The sequence below is a fragment of the Triplophysa rosa genome, linkage group LG25, assembly GCF_024868665.1.
Source record: "Triplophysa rosa linkage group LG25, Trosa_1v2, whole genome shotgun sequence".
Taxonomy (NCBI): domain Eukaryota; kingdom Metazoa; phylum Chordata; class Actinopteri; order Cypriniformes; family Nemacheilidae; genus Triplophysa; species Triplophysa rosa.
Genome location: NC_079914.1, coordinates 13,670,649 through 13,688,156, shown reverse-complemented (window position 1 = coordinate 13,688,156; position 17,508 = coordinate 13,670,649). Strand labels below are relative to the sequence as shown.

The window sequence follows — 17,508 nt, the reverse complement described above, 5'->3', positions numbered from 1 at the left end:
GACAGTTAAGGGGTTAAACACCTACCGTTGACACCTCAAAAAAGTAAAGCTAAACTATTTTCGTGCATAAAGATAAATATCAGGTTATTTTGGAGTATATTTCACTGGCTGATAAAGCATAGACTTTAATGACTTCATTATTCCACTAGGTGGCAGCAAAGATCCAAGTTTAAAGTCTTGTGTATGTTTTGTTTCTTTTTTAAATTTGTCTCTTTTAAGATGCATGTGCTGTGTGTTTTCTATGTTTAATCGTTTATTTCCACCATTAAATGCAACTTATTTCAATGAATTAATCCTGTAAGTTGTGGTGATAGTCAATGCACTCGACTTTCAGTGTATTTTAATACGCTAAATATATGACTGCATAAATTAATTACATTTTTGAGATTCTTGTGCATTAAATTATAATTCAATCATTATTACGAACTGGGGCAGGCGATTCATACACAAAAATTACTGACACACAAACAGAACAAGGTCACAAGGGAGTGATGACATAACATAGATAACACTTGACATTTATTCATAATGCTTTGGATTTGTGAATCTTAAACAGGTTTTAATTTCAGACACGGATTTAACAGACATCAACTGTTGACATAACACTGTTGTTCATTGTTGAAAGTAACACGTAAAAATAAAAATATTAAACTTATAAATGCAGCTATGAGCATACTCTCAACAATAAACTGTTTCATTGGACGCACGAGTTGGCCCGAAGTTAACTTCCGGTCTGTGTTTGGTTATATTCTAACGATTTATTTTAAATTCAACCTATTCTAATATTAATCCATACTAATATTTTATTGTAGGCTACATTAATTGTATTAAATTAAATTAAATTAAAATTACTCAACAGCTATTGATTCTTTGTGGAGGTCTACCGGAAGTTAAGTTTGTGTCACATAATGTTTGTTCATGTTGTTGCCGCTGAAACCGTCTATAAGGAAACTTGCTACGTCACATGCTGATTTGAAGACATGCATACATTTTGAAGATGCTGTGAATGGCATGTTTTAATAGCATAGTACCACAAGGGGGCGGTAAAGTTTTAAGAGTTTAATAACACTGTTAAACGGAAAGGGTTCTTTATTCATTTCTAAATCTTATATCGGAACATAATAATCAGCATTAATATAGTTTAAATTATAATGATTTGACGTGCAAAGACTAAAGGCTATAAGAACTTTTTGAAAGCTTTTCTGTCATGATGTCATGCACAATTGGGCCTCAGTGTCACGGTTGTTCACAGTAAGAACCCAAATGCAGGCAGCGTTTACAGGAAAAACTCAACTTTAATTTAATAAAAACAAAAACTACCCACAAGGGGGCAAAAACGAGAAAACAGGACAACTAAACGGATATTTCAAACGACTAAGACAAGACTAGGTCATATAACGACATCACAACAAGAGGCAAGGTGCAAACTTACAAGGGTACAGGGTCCAAAATCACTTGTACAAAATACAAAACGAAACAGCGCAGGACAGCAAACACAAGGGCATTAAATATGGGAACTAACAAGGGAGAATTACAACAGGCAGGGTTGGGGAATCAAACAATGATGGGAAGCTAAACAAGGAAACGAGGGGGCGGGGTCAAGAGACGAGACTTGAGAGAGCGCATGGCATGCCAAAACCAACAATGCCATGTCTCTCTTCACACTAACCACGTGGGGCTGTCATGACCCTGCCACAAGGGAAGAATATCAAGACAAGAAGAGGCAGGATCATGACACTCAGTTTCTGTCTAATATGCTATTGTATTCTTCTGGTGCACTTTCTTTATTCTGAAACATTTAGTGAAATGATAAAGACAAAAATTTATGTCATCATATTTTAAATGATATATTTTATGTTCTTCCAGTCCTCCAGACATTTCTAGGACCTGATTCTGTGGTCAGAGAAAACGTAACCCATTGTCCTAAAACACAGTCCTATGGGAGGAAAGGTGTGACTAGCCTTCGAGAGGAAGGCTTAAGCACATCCAAATATTTGACATAATTATTTATATCCGTAATATTTGACATTCAAATAACAGGATGTCAGCAGAAAGAATTGCAGGCGTGGTTGTTCAGCTGTAATGGTCAGCTGCAGAGGACTCCCTGCCCAGTGAGACATCAAAATGGGTGTTATCCGAGGAAGGCAGCTGTTTTCAGAATGGTGAAGGCAGCAGAAAGAAGTTTCCAGCTGGTTATAAAATAGGAGAGGATCTGTTACGGTTCTGGGTCGAAATGCCTGATAAACACTCAAAAAGTATGTTGGACTTTGTCAACAGGTTCACTGTAACCGGATTTGTTTGCATATAATATTTATTTATTCCAATAAAGTTTATTTTAAGAGGGTAATCCAAAGATCTTTAAAAAAAAAAATTAATAAGAAACTTTGAATTGGGTTCCTATACAAGGCGAATGTACTTTTCACTGGTACATGCTCAAATATATGCGCCACCTGTTGGTCAACTTGTGGTACTGCAGACGCAACGCAGTATTTTATTTTTTTATTTTAAAATGTGATAAATTACTTTTTATATACATCATTTTTCAACAACAGCCATCTTCATTTTAATGCACTACAAAAGTTTAACATAAGTTTTTCATTTAATTTAAACGTAATAACATTCTTTGGACCAACTTCAGCCATGTTATATTTTTTTGAGCCGAGGCCGCACATTCACAAATGGAAAGCACCTCAGAGATATGAAAAATGTTCATATATTTCATTGTGTTATATAAAGATGCAAAATATATGCATTTTAAAGAGTAACTATTACAATGTCCTTAAAATTAAATTTCATGCAGTGTGCAATGTTGCTGTGTGTGACATAATTTAAGCAGTCCGTCAAGTTGTAAAGCCAAAAGTGAACGAAAAACAAAGTTGGTTTGAGAAAAAAGGAGTCGACTCTGAATCATGAGAACGAGTTGTCTGTCGTTCTAATTTCAATTCCGGGTCGGATTTGCGTCACTCGGCGTAACGCCTATACGTTCCATCTGCGACGCTGTAGACCAATCACAGCAGACTAGACCATCTGACCAATCAGATCAGAGTTGGCTGACAGCAAGGAGGGGATTAGACAGATGAATCGCTGAACGAATCATTTGAGAGTCAGTTAAGAATAAGGCAATAATAACTATTAGAAAATAGTTTAGAAAATGAAAGTGTTTTTACACCTATGTACGTAAACTTGTTGTTGGACACTCCATAAACCAAAGTAGGACCTTAAAAATCACAAAATATTTACTCTTTAATAAACATATACAAGCAGACACCTCAAACTGTTATCAGATGCCAGAGACAACTGGTATCAGTGAATTTATCATTGTTCTCACGAGTCATTGGTGTCACAGGTTTAGTCAAGGTCCTTTTGCAGAATAAGTCGATATGTGACACTGGGTTGCTGTTTACTGTAATTAAACTAGCATCAGATAAATGTCACCCTGGAAAAACCTGTACGGTCGTTTTATGTTTAAAATACAAATATAGTATGCCCTAAAGGAAAGAGAGGAGGGGGGAGGTGCAGGATAAACCATCCCTCTGTGGTTTATTGTGTGCCAGTCATCGCTGTGTATTGTACTTTATTTCGTATTGCTCTGAGCTACAGCAGGTGTGCTTGTACATACAAAAGAACAAAATGTCGTGCCTCATAGGACCACGGTGGCACACATTTATCAAATGCAAACTTGCATGTATCTAACTATATGCACATACAGAGACACAGAAAGGAAGCATGCATGGATGTGCTTATGCTTATTATCTTGTCAAAATATCGGATTGAGGTGTACCCTCAACGAACAAATGCAAATGTGAACCTAAAGTCAAACTAAAGTCAATATTTGTAGATTAAAGGACGTGGCAGTCAATTTCTTTATGATGCCACAGGACGTGATATATATGTAACTTCTCATGGTCTGAAAGCACAGGATGCGGTCGATGAGTGAAACAGTGACAGACCAAGATAAACGCTTGTGAAACCACTCTTGATGGCAAGTGTAATGCCTAAAACTTATTATGCTGCTTTTTCAACAGTTATAAAATGAGGAACTACGCGAAAGAAAACTATAGGAGGTGTTAAAATGAGGAACTACATCAAAGCCCTTGCTGTATACACCTGGTGCTTCAAATATCAAGCCAGGACTTTCCCGTTTTTCCCGAAGGTCATCAAATACACAAATAAGCCCAACCTTCAAGCCAAACACATCTATGCAAATGTTTGTTCTTTTTCAGTGATGTCAATTACAGAAGAGCCATGAAGACGCTTATCTCATGTTATAGCCTTCCTGCCTACTTCCATTATCTACACATACACAACCGTGCCTAATGGATGCTTACAGCCCATTAAAAACAGAAACAGCGCTCACGGGAAATGAGTGCATGGTCAGACGCTGTCACACTGAAGGACTGTTGTTCATAATATAGATGATTTCAGAATGCGTCATCCTCCTTTCCAACAACTGCTGGTTTGTCTGATGGTTTTATATCACCTAGCATGCAAACTAAAGACAAAGAGAAACCTGACCATCTGAGACCTATAACTTGACAACCGCTATCATGACGACAAGCGTCAACACATGGAAACCGGTTCACTGTCTTTTCATACACGAGGGAGTTTGGTCGGCCTGTCTAGAGAGGACACAAGGAAGGTTTGTAGTTGTAGTTGTTTCCCTTTTGAAGATCTATACACGCACGTGTTGGGAAGAAACACCGTCTCTGTGATCTACAGGAAACAGTGGCCTACCAGAACCCCAAAAGTGTCAAAAAATTGTGCGAGTGGGTTTCACGCCTAAATCAGGCTGTATAGCAATGCTCATGTATCTGGATTATAAAGCGTCTGTGGTTTAAACTACATCTGGCTTTAGTTTAGATCAGGTGTGACATGAAAACAATGAACCACCGTGGAGCCAAAAAGAGATGGGATGGGTTGACCTCTCCGAACCATCTACCTTCCCATTTTTGTTCATGGTTAATCATTGTTGCATCTGAATCAATGGATCCTTTGAGATCCTGTTTAAAAGAGCAGCTTTTCATGTTACTGGGACGGTTTATTCACCGGTAAAAAAAATGCTGAATCGCTTTTAGTAAATTGCATAAGCGTCATTAGAAAATATCATCTATGCATTGTTGATTATTAATGATGAAAGTACAAGTTCACATGCACGTGTGATCCATCCATGCTGAGAGAATTGCATGCAGACTGCATTTGGTTTTGTGTTGTAGCTACTGCGCTGCAGATTTGCATTTCAACAGGAAGTGGCGGTCACTCACAGTCTGAGCTTCTTCATCCATCATGACCTGATTAAGTTTATGCCGTTTGTACGCTGTCATTCACCATTTGTTAAAATAATACACAAAAATAAAGGTTCCAATTATAACCAAAACATCTCACCATTTAGTTCTTTAGAAAAGCATCTATGCGCAGGTGCTTCAAAGAACCCGGAAAGCATGTGTGCTGAACATAAAAATAAAAGTGAACAAAAATAATGAGACCACACTAATAGGAACATTCCGCTTAAACACTATCTGTGCATCTTCTCTGCTTGCATCACAAACACACCTCATCTCTGATGGTTGAGTCAGATCGGGCTTGGTTTGCGTTGGTTGTTGTAGTACAAGAGGAAGGGGCTCTGAGTTCAGAGAACAGCTGAAAACCGCATGGTTTATCATTTAGACTAAACATTATTATTACATCTGGCTTCAAATGTAACTGCATCTGTGGGAAACTGTTGAATTAGACAAAGCTTTAGGCTATTGTGCATGTTCCGGTTTTACCTCATTATTGTAATGTCATCTCTGTTGATTTGTGTTAATGTAGGTCAGTATACTGTAGTTCTGTAAGTTTGGTTTGTTGTGGGCTGAGAAGCGTGCAGGTGGAGGTGTGACATGAGGCCTGACCTTAAGTTCCTACACTATAGACTTCAACATAAAGACATCAAACATCTTTATACAGAAAACATATGCACATGAGGTTAAGACAGACTTAAATGATGCTTTTGAAGGGAAACAATCATGACAAATAAGTTATTTTTTGTAACACTTTCAGCAAGGTTAACATGAATGTATCAACATTAACAATGAACAACACTTCTACAGCATTTTTTATTCTTCATGTGAATTTAGCATATACTGATACATTACTGATACAAAACCAAACGTTGTATCTGTTTACATTAGGCTAGTTAAATGAACTCACGAATTTTTTTTATGGCATATTGATAAAGATTAATAAACTGCGTAAAATTGCAGAAAATATAAGTGTTTATGTTCGGATGTTTTTAAGCTAGAGGCCTGAATTCTCATCCGACCTCCACATCCTCCAGCCCTAAATGATCTTACATCATCTTTATTATTTGTTAGATGAAATAAAAACCCAGAATTGTTTAGTAATAAACAAAAAAATTGAGCTACAGGAGCCACAAATGATGGTTAATGGTGTATCGCCTGTTAACTTTGGGCGGGGCTGCGTGATGTGCGCTGGTGACGTGAACGCAAACGCGCTGTGCTTCTTGTCCGCTCGCGCTTGATTTAATGTCTTTTACGTTTTAGTTAAATGTTGTGTTGTTCTATCGGGACAACGCGAATGGACTATGATGCGGATATGATTTGTGTTCGTGTCTTTGATGCGTTTTATATACTGTGTTATATACTGTATGTATTTATATATCTTTCTTGGATTCATCATCATGTGAAGTTAATTTATCTTTTGGTGAGAATGTTGAGGAATATGACTTACAGAGTAACCTCATTTGGTCTCTTCTTATTGGTCGTGCACTGTAAGTGTATGTTTTCTTTGCTGACGTTACACGTTGTGTAACTTGTGTTACTGACGTTGTTTGTTTGTTCCTGCGTGATTTGTATTTGTTCACTTATGCTTAGCGAGGCGTTGTTCTCATTTTAGCTATACAAACACTTATGATGGTCACGGGAAGTGCCAATAAACGCAGGACAGAATATTTGACCCACTAACACAAAGACTGCGACCAAGGTCCTGTCCCAAATGTCTCACTCCGGTCTTGAGGACCTCCTCTGAGTCCACACTTGGTGACGTCAGGAAGTGCAGACCTATAGGGCACTAGGCACGAGTCCATAAGGGTACATGGGAGTGCATTTTGGGACAGATTTGAGGTCATCACACCGGAAAAAGCAAGCGGTGCTTTCTAATCTCTCTCGCGGTACTTTGTTGTCATTCGCTGATCAGTCTGCGGAGCGCCGCGTGAAGTCGACCACTTGTTGTCCCACTGTTGTTATTTGGGACTGGAGCTGCCGGTTTTTATTGTATTCTGTATTTCATATGTTTGTATTTCATATGCTGATATGCCACCCGAGCATTATGCAATAGATACTTATGTTTGTAATGCATTCATTTGTCATGACGTGAATGTATATTTATTAATTTGTTTACACTATACTTAATGTGCATAATGTGTTCTTAATATGCATATACTGTATGTTGTTATTTAATATTTCTCTATAATACAGAAGCTGTGTTGTTCAGCTTTACAGAGCCCAGAGACAATATAAATCTACAACAAAACATGACTTATTACCTTAAGTAAGAAAATGCACTGCATTAAAAGTTTTTATTCTTGAATAGCTGGCTTAATAGAAAATAAACAAGCAATAAGATGAATAAGTAACTAATTAATAAATTAACTTACAATTTTATCAAAACATACATTTAAAAATGTATCCGTCATGTTTACGTATATGTCTGACATCCACGACACTCCTCCCATCCGTTCTGTCATTGGGCGTTTGCAAGGATTCCTGGGTAGGGGACTTCAGTGGAGTCTGCGTCAATACGGGCTTCGCCGAAGACCGCATCGAGGGCACAAAGGAGGCGCTCGCGAGCAGACTTCTGAGCGCTAAAAAGACAAATGGGACACCTTACAGACTCGTAGACTTGGCGAGAACGCGCAATTTAAGTCCACGAGACCGCAAGTGCGCCATTTGGGACAGGTCTTTGCACTTGACCACTTGACTACTTTCATGACGTATTTCCTGTTTTTGGCCCAAGTGTTCTAGTGGGCGTTCTAGTCCATGTGATATTTCTAACCCTACCCGACTGGACACACTTAGCAAGTGCAAACATGTAATTAATGTGGTGTTTCTAATTATGTGTTTGTTAGGTTTTAGTTCCCCACACAAATAAATATAGCCTATTGTATGAGGCCACGGAGAGATGTTGTTTGTTAGGTTATAAACAGACCCTACACATTCTTGTTCCATATAGTTTCTATACCTTATTTGGTTATAACAGGTGTCTTATTGTGCACTATACTGTTTAAAGACGTGTCTTCCCGAGAATAAATTAGCTTTAAATCTCGGAAGCGGTATTCAAGATAGTGTGGTTTTATTGTGCGTTAAGGGCACACTACACATCAAAATACCGACTAGGATAGACTGCTGAATGCTTTTAGTCACTCTCGTATTTTGATGTCATGTGCCGATCGGACTGCACATGAATATTAGTTAACAGTTAAGTAACCTACCAGTGGTAAACACCATTACATTTTAAAGTGATCAATTTGCCTGAGAAACTGTTGTTTGTTGTGTTTCAGGTGTGTTTGGTGCTGATGCAGATGAAGTGAAGTCAGTGATGGAGGGAGATTCTGTCACACTAAACACTCATCTTACTCACATACAGAGAGACATACAGATACTGTGGCAGTTTGTTAATCGAGGGACTCGTATAGCTGAAATCAATACACATGGCAGCTCTATATATGATGATGATGAGAGATTTAAAGGCAAATTACAGCTGGACAGTCAGACTGGATCTCTCACCATCACAAACATCACAATAACAGACTCTGGACTTTATAAACTACACATCATCAGTGACAGAGGAACTTCATACAAGAGATTCAATGTTACTGTCTATGGTGAGTTTTGCTCAGCACAATGATATAAATCTAATGTGTTTACTAATTTTAATTTCCTCCAAAGGATTTACTTGTTTTGTTTTTTCTTTTGGTTTTCCAGCTCATCTGCCTGTTCCTGTCATCATCAGAGACTCTTCTCAATGTTCTTCATCATCAGAAAGATCTTCAGTGTCAAGATGTGTGTTGTTGTGTTCAGTGATGAATGTGACACATGTGAGTCTCTCCTGGTACAAAGGAAAGAGTTTATTGTCCAGCATCAGTGTGTCTGATCTCAACATCAGACTCTCTCTACCTCTGGAGGTGGAATATCAGGACACAAACACATACAGATGTGTCATCAACAATNTGAGATCCACTAGACCGACAGGAACATGTACTTGGGTGAGATCCACTAGACCGACAGGAACATGTACTTGGGTGAGATCCACTAGACCGACAGGAACATGTACTTGGGTGAGATCCACTAGACCGACAGGAACATGTACTTGGGTGAGATCCACTAGACCGACAGGAACATGTACTTGGGTGAGATCCACTAGACCGACAGGAACATGTACTTGGGTGAGATCCACTAGACCGACAGGAGAAGCATACCAGAGGAAGTCCTACAGACTGGCGAGCAGTCCCTCGGGAGGCAGAGTTACATGGCAGATGGGGAAAAACCTCCAGATCGGTCAACCCAGCCAGACGGGAGACCAGTATCCCTGAAGCGAGGGAGACGCTGCAGGCAGACAAGAGGAAGACACCATGTGGCAAACACAGCTCTGGAGCCTAGACGAAAAAGGGTGATTAACACAACGCCCAAGATGATACAACCACAGGGGCGGACTGGCCATCTGGCGTACCGGGCGTTTTCACGGTGGGCCGCCAACGTATGGGGCCGGAATTGACGTGTTGGCCGCTGACATATGGGGCCGGAACTGACGTGTTGGCCGCTAACGTATGGGGCCGTAACGGATGTGTTGGCCGGTAACGTATGGGGCCGTAACGGACGCGTTAGCCGCTTAGATGGACGTATTATAAATGCGAATGCACGCAAAGTGACTGCAAAAGGCACGTATGCAAATCCTCCTAATCCATGTTTCACGTGGCGCATTCAGAGAATATTTATACCTGAATTACAATTAGGCTACTGAGTGTTAATGTGCTCAAAACATGGTGCCTTTTCTTCCCTGACAAGTGTTCCGCACATGCAGCTGACATAAAGGAAAAATCCTATCCAATGACGTGTTTTCAGTGTTAACTTCTACCTTTTGCGATGTCCTAACAGCTGTGAAAAACAATCGCTAATGTCCGATTCATGACGTAATAATTCATTTTGTTGAAACAACTCATATGTCAAACACTGAACTCACGAGCGGTTGGCTGCATCCGAAATCGCATACTTTCATATAAGGGTGTAACGACACACTCAGCTCACGATTCGGTACATATCTCGATGCTGGGTTCACGATACGATACACATCTCGATATTTTGAACAAAATAAAAAATTCAAATAACATTTATTTTCAAAATATTAACAATTTCAGTAACTTATTTTGTTGCACATACAACTTAATAAAGAATTTTAAAGCTTAACTGAACTTTGAATTAAGATCAGTGTCAATTTTGACAGCAAATTTTGATTTAGTTTTAGTCATAGTCTTTTGACTAAAATGCAATTTAGTTTTAGTCATCCCAATTTATCATAGTTTTAGTCTATTTTAGTCGACGATATCTACATTATAATAGTCTACTAAAATCTATCTGGATTAACTCATTTAATTGGTGTAAATAAATGTTCCATACAAAGATTTAACTGTTTCGACATAGTTTACTTTACCTTGGAATTAAATGAAACCAGGTCATTACCTTTATAAAGTTCAGTAACTAGATTTGCATTGTTGGAACATGGAATATTAGACCATGAACGACATGTAGCAGTTCATTCAGTCTCATTTTGACTCAATTGACTCGTTCGTTCAGTGAAGGGCGTGTTCATTCAGTACATTCAACCAATGAAACGCTCTGACAGAGCTCATGCTCAAGTGCTATTGGCTCGTGTCTCTTTGAAGCTGCGCTGTCTTTGCTTGAGACAGTAATGAATGAGAAAAATCTTTCAAAAAGACATATTACATAAACTGTATTACATATTTTCAATCATGCAGATCACATACTTGTTTTTTAGCATGTCATTCGATCTTTTAATATACAGTACGACTCACTTCATCGCTTCTCTGATCGGAACAGCGCTGGTTTCTTTTGGCTTACTTTATGTTGCATATCACGTTATGAAGCAGCTCACGTTAGCGGATAAACTAACATTGGCATTTAAAAACGTTTGTGCTGCCTTTGTAATGAGTTTCGGGGTGACTCGCCTGCAGTCACGCTTCAAGTTTGCTGTGTTTTAACAGCGATTGTGGAGGAAAATATGACGCTTTGTAAACCACTTGGAGACACAGATTGTGTCTTGTGCTTGCCCTTCTCACAGAGAGCGCAGAGTAGGTAGCGTCTTGACCGCTGAACGAATAGAATTAAACATATCATAAAATATCCCCATCTCTCTACGATGCGCATCGTATCATTTTTGCATCACAAAATATCGTAATACGAAGTATCGTTACACCCCTACTTTCACACTATATAGTAGGCAAAAAGCAGTAGGCAAATGAATAGTATGTCCGAAACCTCGGTCTTCAAAAAACAGTAGGTGAGAAATACCTGGCTGGTGCACTATTTCTCGCGAAATTTGGACGTGCGTATACTAATGTTGCGTCAGAATATGCCTCCTAACCTACTATGTAGTAAGAGAAAACACTATAGTATGTCCGAATCCTCAGTATTCATAAAAGAGTAGGTGAGAAATTCCTGGATGACATAGGCCTACTGGTTACGCCTAGATTCTGAAGCACTCAGCGATGGATCTTGAGATGCTTCTATATCCCATGAGCCGACGGGCAGAATGCCACGCACAGCCCGCAAAAACAGCCTCAGCCGACTTTCATGTACAATGAAACATGTTGTTAATTATTGTAAAGCTAATGTAACACTAACATTGACCTTGCTTTGTTCTTAAATTGACTGTGTTTTATATTGTGCATAGTTTTAATTCATAGAATTTAAATATGAAGCATTAATATTGAGCTTATTTTCAGCAGTTTATTTACTTTTGTGTTTTATATGTATATTTGCCCTTTTCAATATTATATATTGCTTAAATGTTTTTAACTCACAGACATAACAAAATACATGATAATTATTCACAAGATCATTTTAATCAGGTGGTTTAAAGCAGTGGTTGTCAAACTTTTTGTTGTAAGGTCCCCTTTGTGTAGAGTGCATTGCTTTGCGGCCCCCCAAATAAAGGCTTATAATCTTAAACTTTAAATTTTAATTAAACCAAGAAAATATTCAGTTAAACAATGCTAAAACATCCATTTTTGGTTGGTGGCGTTGTTTTTCTGATGTTTGATTGCACAAAATGTATGATAAATATCTATATTTCTAAAATGCAACAAAATCTGTGGCCCCCCTGGAACCATCTTGGGGTTCCCCAGGAGGCCACGGCCCCCAGTTTGAGAACCACTGTTTTAAAGGATACACTTTGGCGCAATTCAACTTTCTGATCACCTTTCATAAACAAATAATTACAAAACACAAATAAGTCCTAAACCAATTAATTACCAAAATTAAATTACTTATTTATCCAAACTAAAAATTAAGAGACATGTAAAAATGGTGTAGTTTTATGGACAAGGGAAGAAAAGAACAGATGAGGAAGTGAAAGTTAAATGAGAGCGTGGTCAGATAACATTTGGATAACGTCCATTAAAACATGCTTAGCACATAAAAAACACCACAGAAGAGATTTTCTCAGGTTGTTTTTAATACTACAATACGCAACGTATCTACGTGAGAGACATCAAACAATAGGCAGAATACAGACAAAAGAATAATTAGCAGCAGTTTACAAGCAATAAGCATTTTTCTGTTACAAAAAGAACATTGGCATAATCATTCTCCACAATGGGAAATGTGGATGGGAAAACGCATCGCAAAATCACAAAGCTGCTGTATTCGTTTTAATTGTTTACTTTTATCAAAAGCACATCGCCCTACAAGGTAAAAATGAAAATACATGAAAATAAAAGCTCTGAATGTGCTGTACTTGTGTTGTTTACTTGTACAAAACCCATGTTACGGTGTTAATGGAACCTGTCTCTCATAACTTCAGTTGTTGCGCTTGTCATTACATCACATGGCTAATCTCTGGCCCACATTCCAGTACAGTAGGTGGCATTCATACTACACCCATTCAGCGAAAACAGTACGTACCCATTTAGCCCCGTTAGGTACGTACTTACTGAAATTAAGTACCTACTCATTGAGTATGCGATTTTGGATTCAGCCGTTGTTGCTAGAAGGCAAACAGCTACGGCTGGAAGTGGTGCAAAATCTCGCCATATAATTACAAAAAATTACATTAGCTAACGCCTACACCTACCCCAACCCTAAACCTAACCTTACAATAATAAAAAAACATTAATCAACAGTTTTCAGCTAGACAAAAATTATGCGGTATTGAAATGCGCATGCCCAGTGGAGGTAGGTGTATCCCTTCTAGTCAAAACCCTCACGAGACTCACTGTCTGAACCCATCAAATCAGTCACTCAAAACACCTCAGAACACAAGCATGCTTAGACCATGTAACAAGAGTGGTTAGTAAGATTTAGTATTTAAAGTTTATTTATGACAATGTGTAGTAAAGCACATATATACTAATTTAGTTCTGAGTTACTTTTGAGTTTTGAGCTAGCTAATTTCATTTAATTTTATGTGGTAAAAATAAAGAAGGCTAGTGGCAAAATTACAGCTTTTTGCAAAGAGGGCAATAAAGGAAGATTGTGAAGAGTGACAGGTTATATTTGTGTCAGATCATTTCATAGCCAATATATAACTTATATATAAAACTAAATAATAACAACTGTATAAAATAACAAATACAAAGTTTCTTTGCATTTATTTTGCATTTATTGGGCTCGCAAGTGTTAAAGCGCAAATATGAAGTGGTTTATAGCCGACTATTTTAAAAGACAGTGACAAATTAACAGAACGATTCATCAACTGAGGTCATTATGCAAGGTCTTGATGATTACTACTAAAAAGGGTGCGACCAAATTGTAAGTTGGTGGTTCCAACTGAGAAAGTGGGTCGCACCAGTGCGACCAGTGGGAAAAATTAGACTAGAGCCCTGTAAAAGGAGATATGTCATTGTTACGCCACATGGCTCAAAAAGGACTTAACAAAAATGGGGACACACAAGAAAGTGTAAAAATATACAAAATGTATTAACAGAATACAACTATACACAAGAAAAAACAATGTAGCATGGTATAGTCAAGAATCACTGGTTTAAAGTTAAGTGTATGTATGAGAATGTAATGAACCTTAGCAATATTGGATGTATACAGTAAGCAAAGTTAAACAGAACCCAAACGAAACCAAGTCCAAAGTGCCACCTGCCCTGGCCAATTGCCATACTGCTTTTTAAAAGACAAGATAGGAAACCAACCACAGGTGTCCTCAATAATCCCATCTGGGAACAATCAATTAATTGGAGAACAGAGCAATGACACATTGCATGGGCCGTCACACTCATCCTAAAGTCATTAATAAAATACTCAAAGATTTGTAAAAGAATTAGTTTTTAGTAATGCAAAGCAAATATTCAAATAAAATATTAAATATTAAAATAATTTTTTTAATGTCATGTAAATCATGTATGTATGGTGTCATGTTGCTGTGAATTTACAGTTTCAGGCTTACTATTGGCCAATTCAGAGGCTGAAGGTGGGCATTTTGGGTTGATACCATTGTAGTCCTTTATCTCAAATGCCACTTCAGTCAGCACTTAACAATCAGTCAGTTAAGCCTTGGTCACACTTGATTTTTCCCTCCATTGACTTCCATTCATACGCATGCGAACGCGACAGACCGGAAACGCCAGCCCGTCCAACGATATTTCACATTTCGCTGCATAGCAAAGTTCAAGTTTGTTGAACTCTGACCTGCGTCACGTGAGTGGGTGAGACCAATAGAAGATCAAATAGAGGACCTCTCGGTACAGAAATGCAAAAAATGGAGGAATCGCGCCCTCCTGAACGATCTTCGCATGCTCAAAGTCAAGTCTGACTGCGGCTTTAGAATTTGCTTTTGGCTTCTTTATAAAAGTCTCCTAATCGTAGGCAGGTCCTAATTTTTTCTATGATTTATTTGGACTTAAAGTCAAAGTTAAAGATTATTCGTGTGAGCATTTCTCTAAGTTTTATACACACCGGCCTTGAAAACTGTTTATAACTGTGTTTCAGGTGTGTTTGGTGTTGATGAAGTGAAGTCAGTGATGGAGGGAGATTCTGTCACACTACACACTAATCTTACTGACATACAGACACAAGATCAGATACTGTGGATGTTTGGACCTCAAGAGAAACGTATAGCTGAAATATATAAGAGAAGCATTGATATGTTTGACAGTAATAAGACATTTGGAGACAGACTGAAGCTGGACACTCAGACTGGATCTCTCACCATCACAAACATCATCATCACAGACTCTGGACTTTATAAACTACATATCATCAGTTACAGAGGAATTTCATACAAGAGATTCAATGTTATTGTCTATGGTGAGTTTAATATCACTATCTCTTTCAAAGTAAAAGTGATTTAGAAATCATCCTGACAAAATACAGTTTGAACTCTCCCCTTTTATTCAGCTGCTGCAAATTGAGTCCATTGTTTTTATGAAAAAAGTCTTACTAAATAAGATTTAAAGAGATTAGTGACATTTAGGACTGGGCTATGTTAAACATTGTCATTTTCAGTTATTTTTATGAGAACAGACAGTGCATCACACATTGAGATATTAAAGAGACTACAGCACTCTCATTTACTGCACTGACCTCCTCAGGTTTATATAGTTTATTTTGATCAAGTAATTTTTTTAATCAATCATTGGACAGATTACTTTGGAGATATGATTAAGTCATTTTCTGTGTATTTACGGCTTTGGATTTTCTATTGGGATAACTCACATTTCTTCTCTCATGTTCATCAGCTGGTCTGCCTGTTCCTGTCATCATCAGAAACTCTTCTCAATGTTCTTCATCATCAGAAAGATCTTCAGTGTCAAAATGTGTGTTGTTGTGTTCGGTGATGAATGTGACACATGTGAGTCTCTCCTGGTACAAAGGAAAGAGTTTATTGTCCAGCATCAGTGTGTCTGATCTCAACATCAGACTCTCTCTACCTCTGGAGGTGGAATATCAGGATACAAACACATACAGATGTGTCTTCAACAATTCCATCACAAACCACACACAACATCTTTACATCATTTATGTCTGTCAGCCGTGTTCTGGTAAGACAGCAATAAATATTATTATTTATTGAACTGATCTATTGCCCCTCTTCTGTCTCTTCTCTTCTGACATATTTGTTAAAATAAACCATCATTAGATTTTTTTTGTCCATGCCTAATACAGTTCAGGTTAGTGTACTTCTAAAAGTGTACTTCTCTTTCTGTTAAAATAATTACGGCATTTTATACTCACCATCATAAACTTTCAACTGAATTAGCTTCAAACTAAATGTCTTTTTTGTTAATTACAGAACGCTACCCATGTTTACGATCCAGATGGCTGATGGCTCCTCCCGCTTTGATGCTGCTACTGGTCATAGTACTGATCATAGTAATTATATGACTATTTACCCGTGTTATTGAAGTGCAATATAATATGAACAAAATTCTATTGATACGCTTTGAGTATTAATATGTTCATCCTTATTACATTGGCTTAATGGAGGTGTAAAAATGATGCCAAGTCTGTGTACGTACAATATAAATAGAAATGCTGCTTGTAAATTCAACCAATATGTGTTTTGAATGGGTTTAAATGTGCAATTTTGAAGGCTTTAAGGTACACACAATGTATACAGCAGTCCCTTAAAGTAAGATATTGCCAAGAGTCATAAGCTGCTGTATCAACCCTCATCCACTGTCAGGTGTGTTTTTTATAGATGTTTTATATTGTGTTAAGGTGATCGTTTAAAATGTGCATTATTTTAGCCTTGAGGCTGTAGACAATTATAGAATCAGAAAATAAAGTATTACAGATTTCTGTTTACATAAATATCAGCACTTTCAGATTCAATATAGCATTTAGGGGTCTAAGCGCTGACGATTGTATGTATCGCACATGATTCAATTGCTCAACAGGATATTTTTTGGTAACAGAGTTGTCTTTAGATTTGTGAACAAATCTTAATAAAGAAAATAAACTCAGAGAACGGGTTTCTATCTTTTCCATGTGAAGAATCAGACTGGTAGACCAGCTAAAACCAACTAGATGTTTTCTAACAGGATAGTCCACCTTTTGACCCCCCACACTGGTGTCATGGCTGATTGATCTACAACATGATGGTGTGCAAACCGCAAATGACTTGAGCCCAAGCGTGAAACCTGCTTGAAAGAAAAAAACCAAGCCTGTGAATATGTGTTAAAGGTCCAGTGTGTTATTTTTTGGAGGATCTATTGACAGAAATGCAATATAATATACATAACTATGTCTTCTTCAGAGGTGTATAAAG

The 17,508-nt window shown here is 37.8% G+C and overlaps 1 protein-coding gene across 1 annotated transcript; it reads left to right on the top strand.

The window, feature by feature from the left end:
- The first annotated feature begins 6,476 nt into the window (after nt 1–6,476).
- LOC130548756 (uncharacterized) lies at nt 6,477–17,198 on the top strand. The gene is made up of 3 exons (XM_057325758.1): nt 6,477–6,766; nt 8,555–8,878; nt 15,977–17,198. The coding sequence occupies exons 1-3, from the start codon at nt 6,544–6,546 to the stop codon at nt 16,309–16,311; spliced, it is 882 nt and encodes a 293-aa protein (XP_057181741.1). The 5' UTR covers nt 6,477–6,543; the 3' UTR covers nt 16,312–17,198.
- Nucleotides 17,199–17,508: the final 310 nt, after the last annotated feature.

Coding starts and splice junctions, on each gene's coding strand:
- LOC130548756 (XM_057325758.1), top strand. CDS start 6,544: ATGTTGTGTTGTTCTATCGGGACAACGCGAATGGACTATGATGCGGAT. Junction 6,767..8,554: donor CTTCTTATTGGTCGTGCACT/GTAAGTGTATGT, acceptor GTTGTGTTTCAG/GTGTGTTTGGTGCTGATGCA. Junction 8,879..15,976: donor ATTCAATGTTACTGTCTATG/GTGAGTTTTGCT, acceptor CATGTTCATCAG/CTGGTCTGCCTGTTCCTGTC.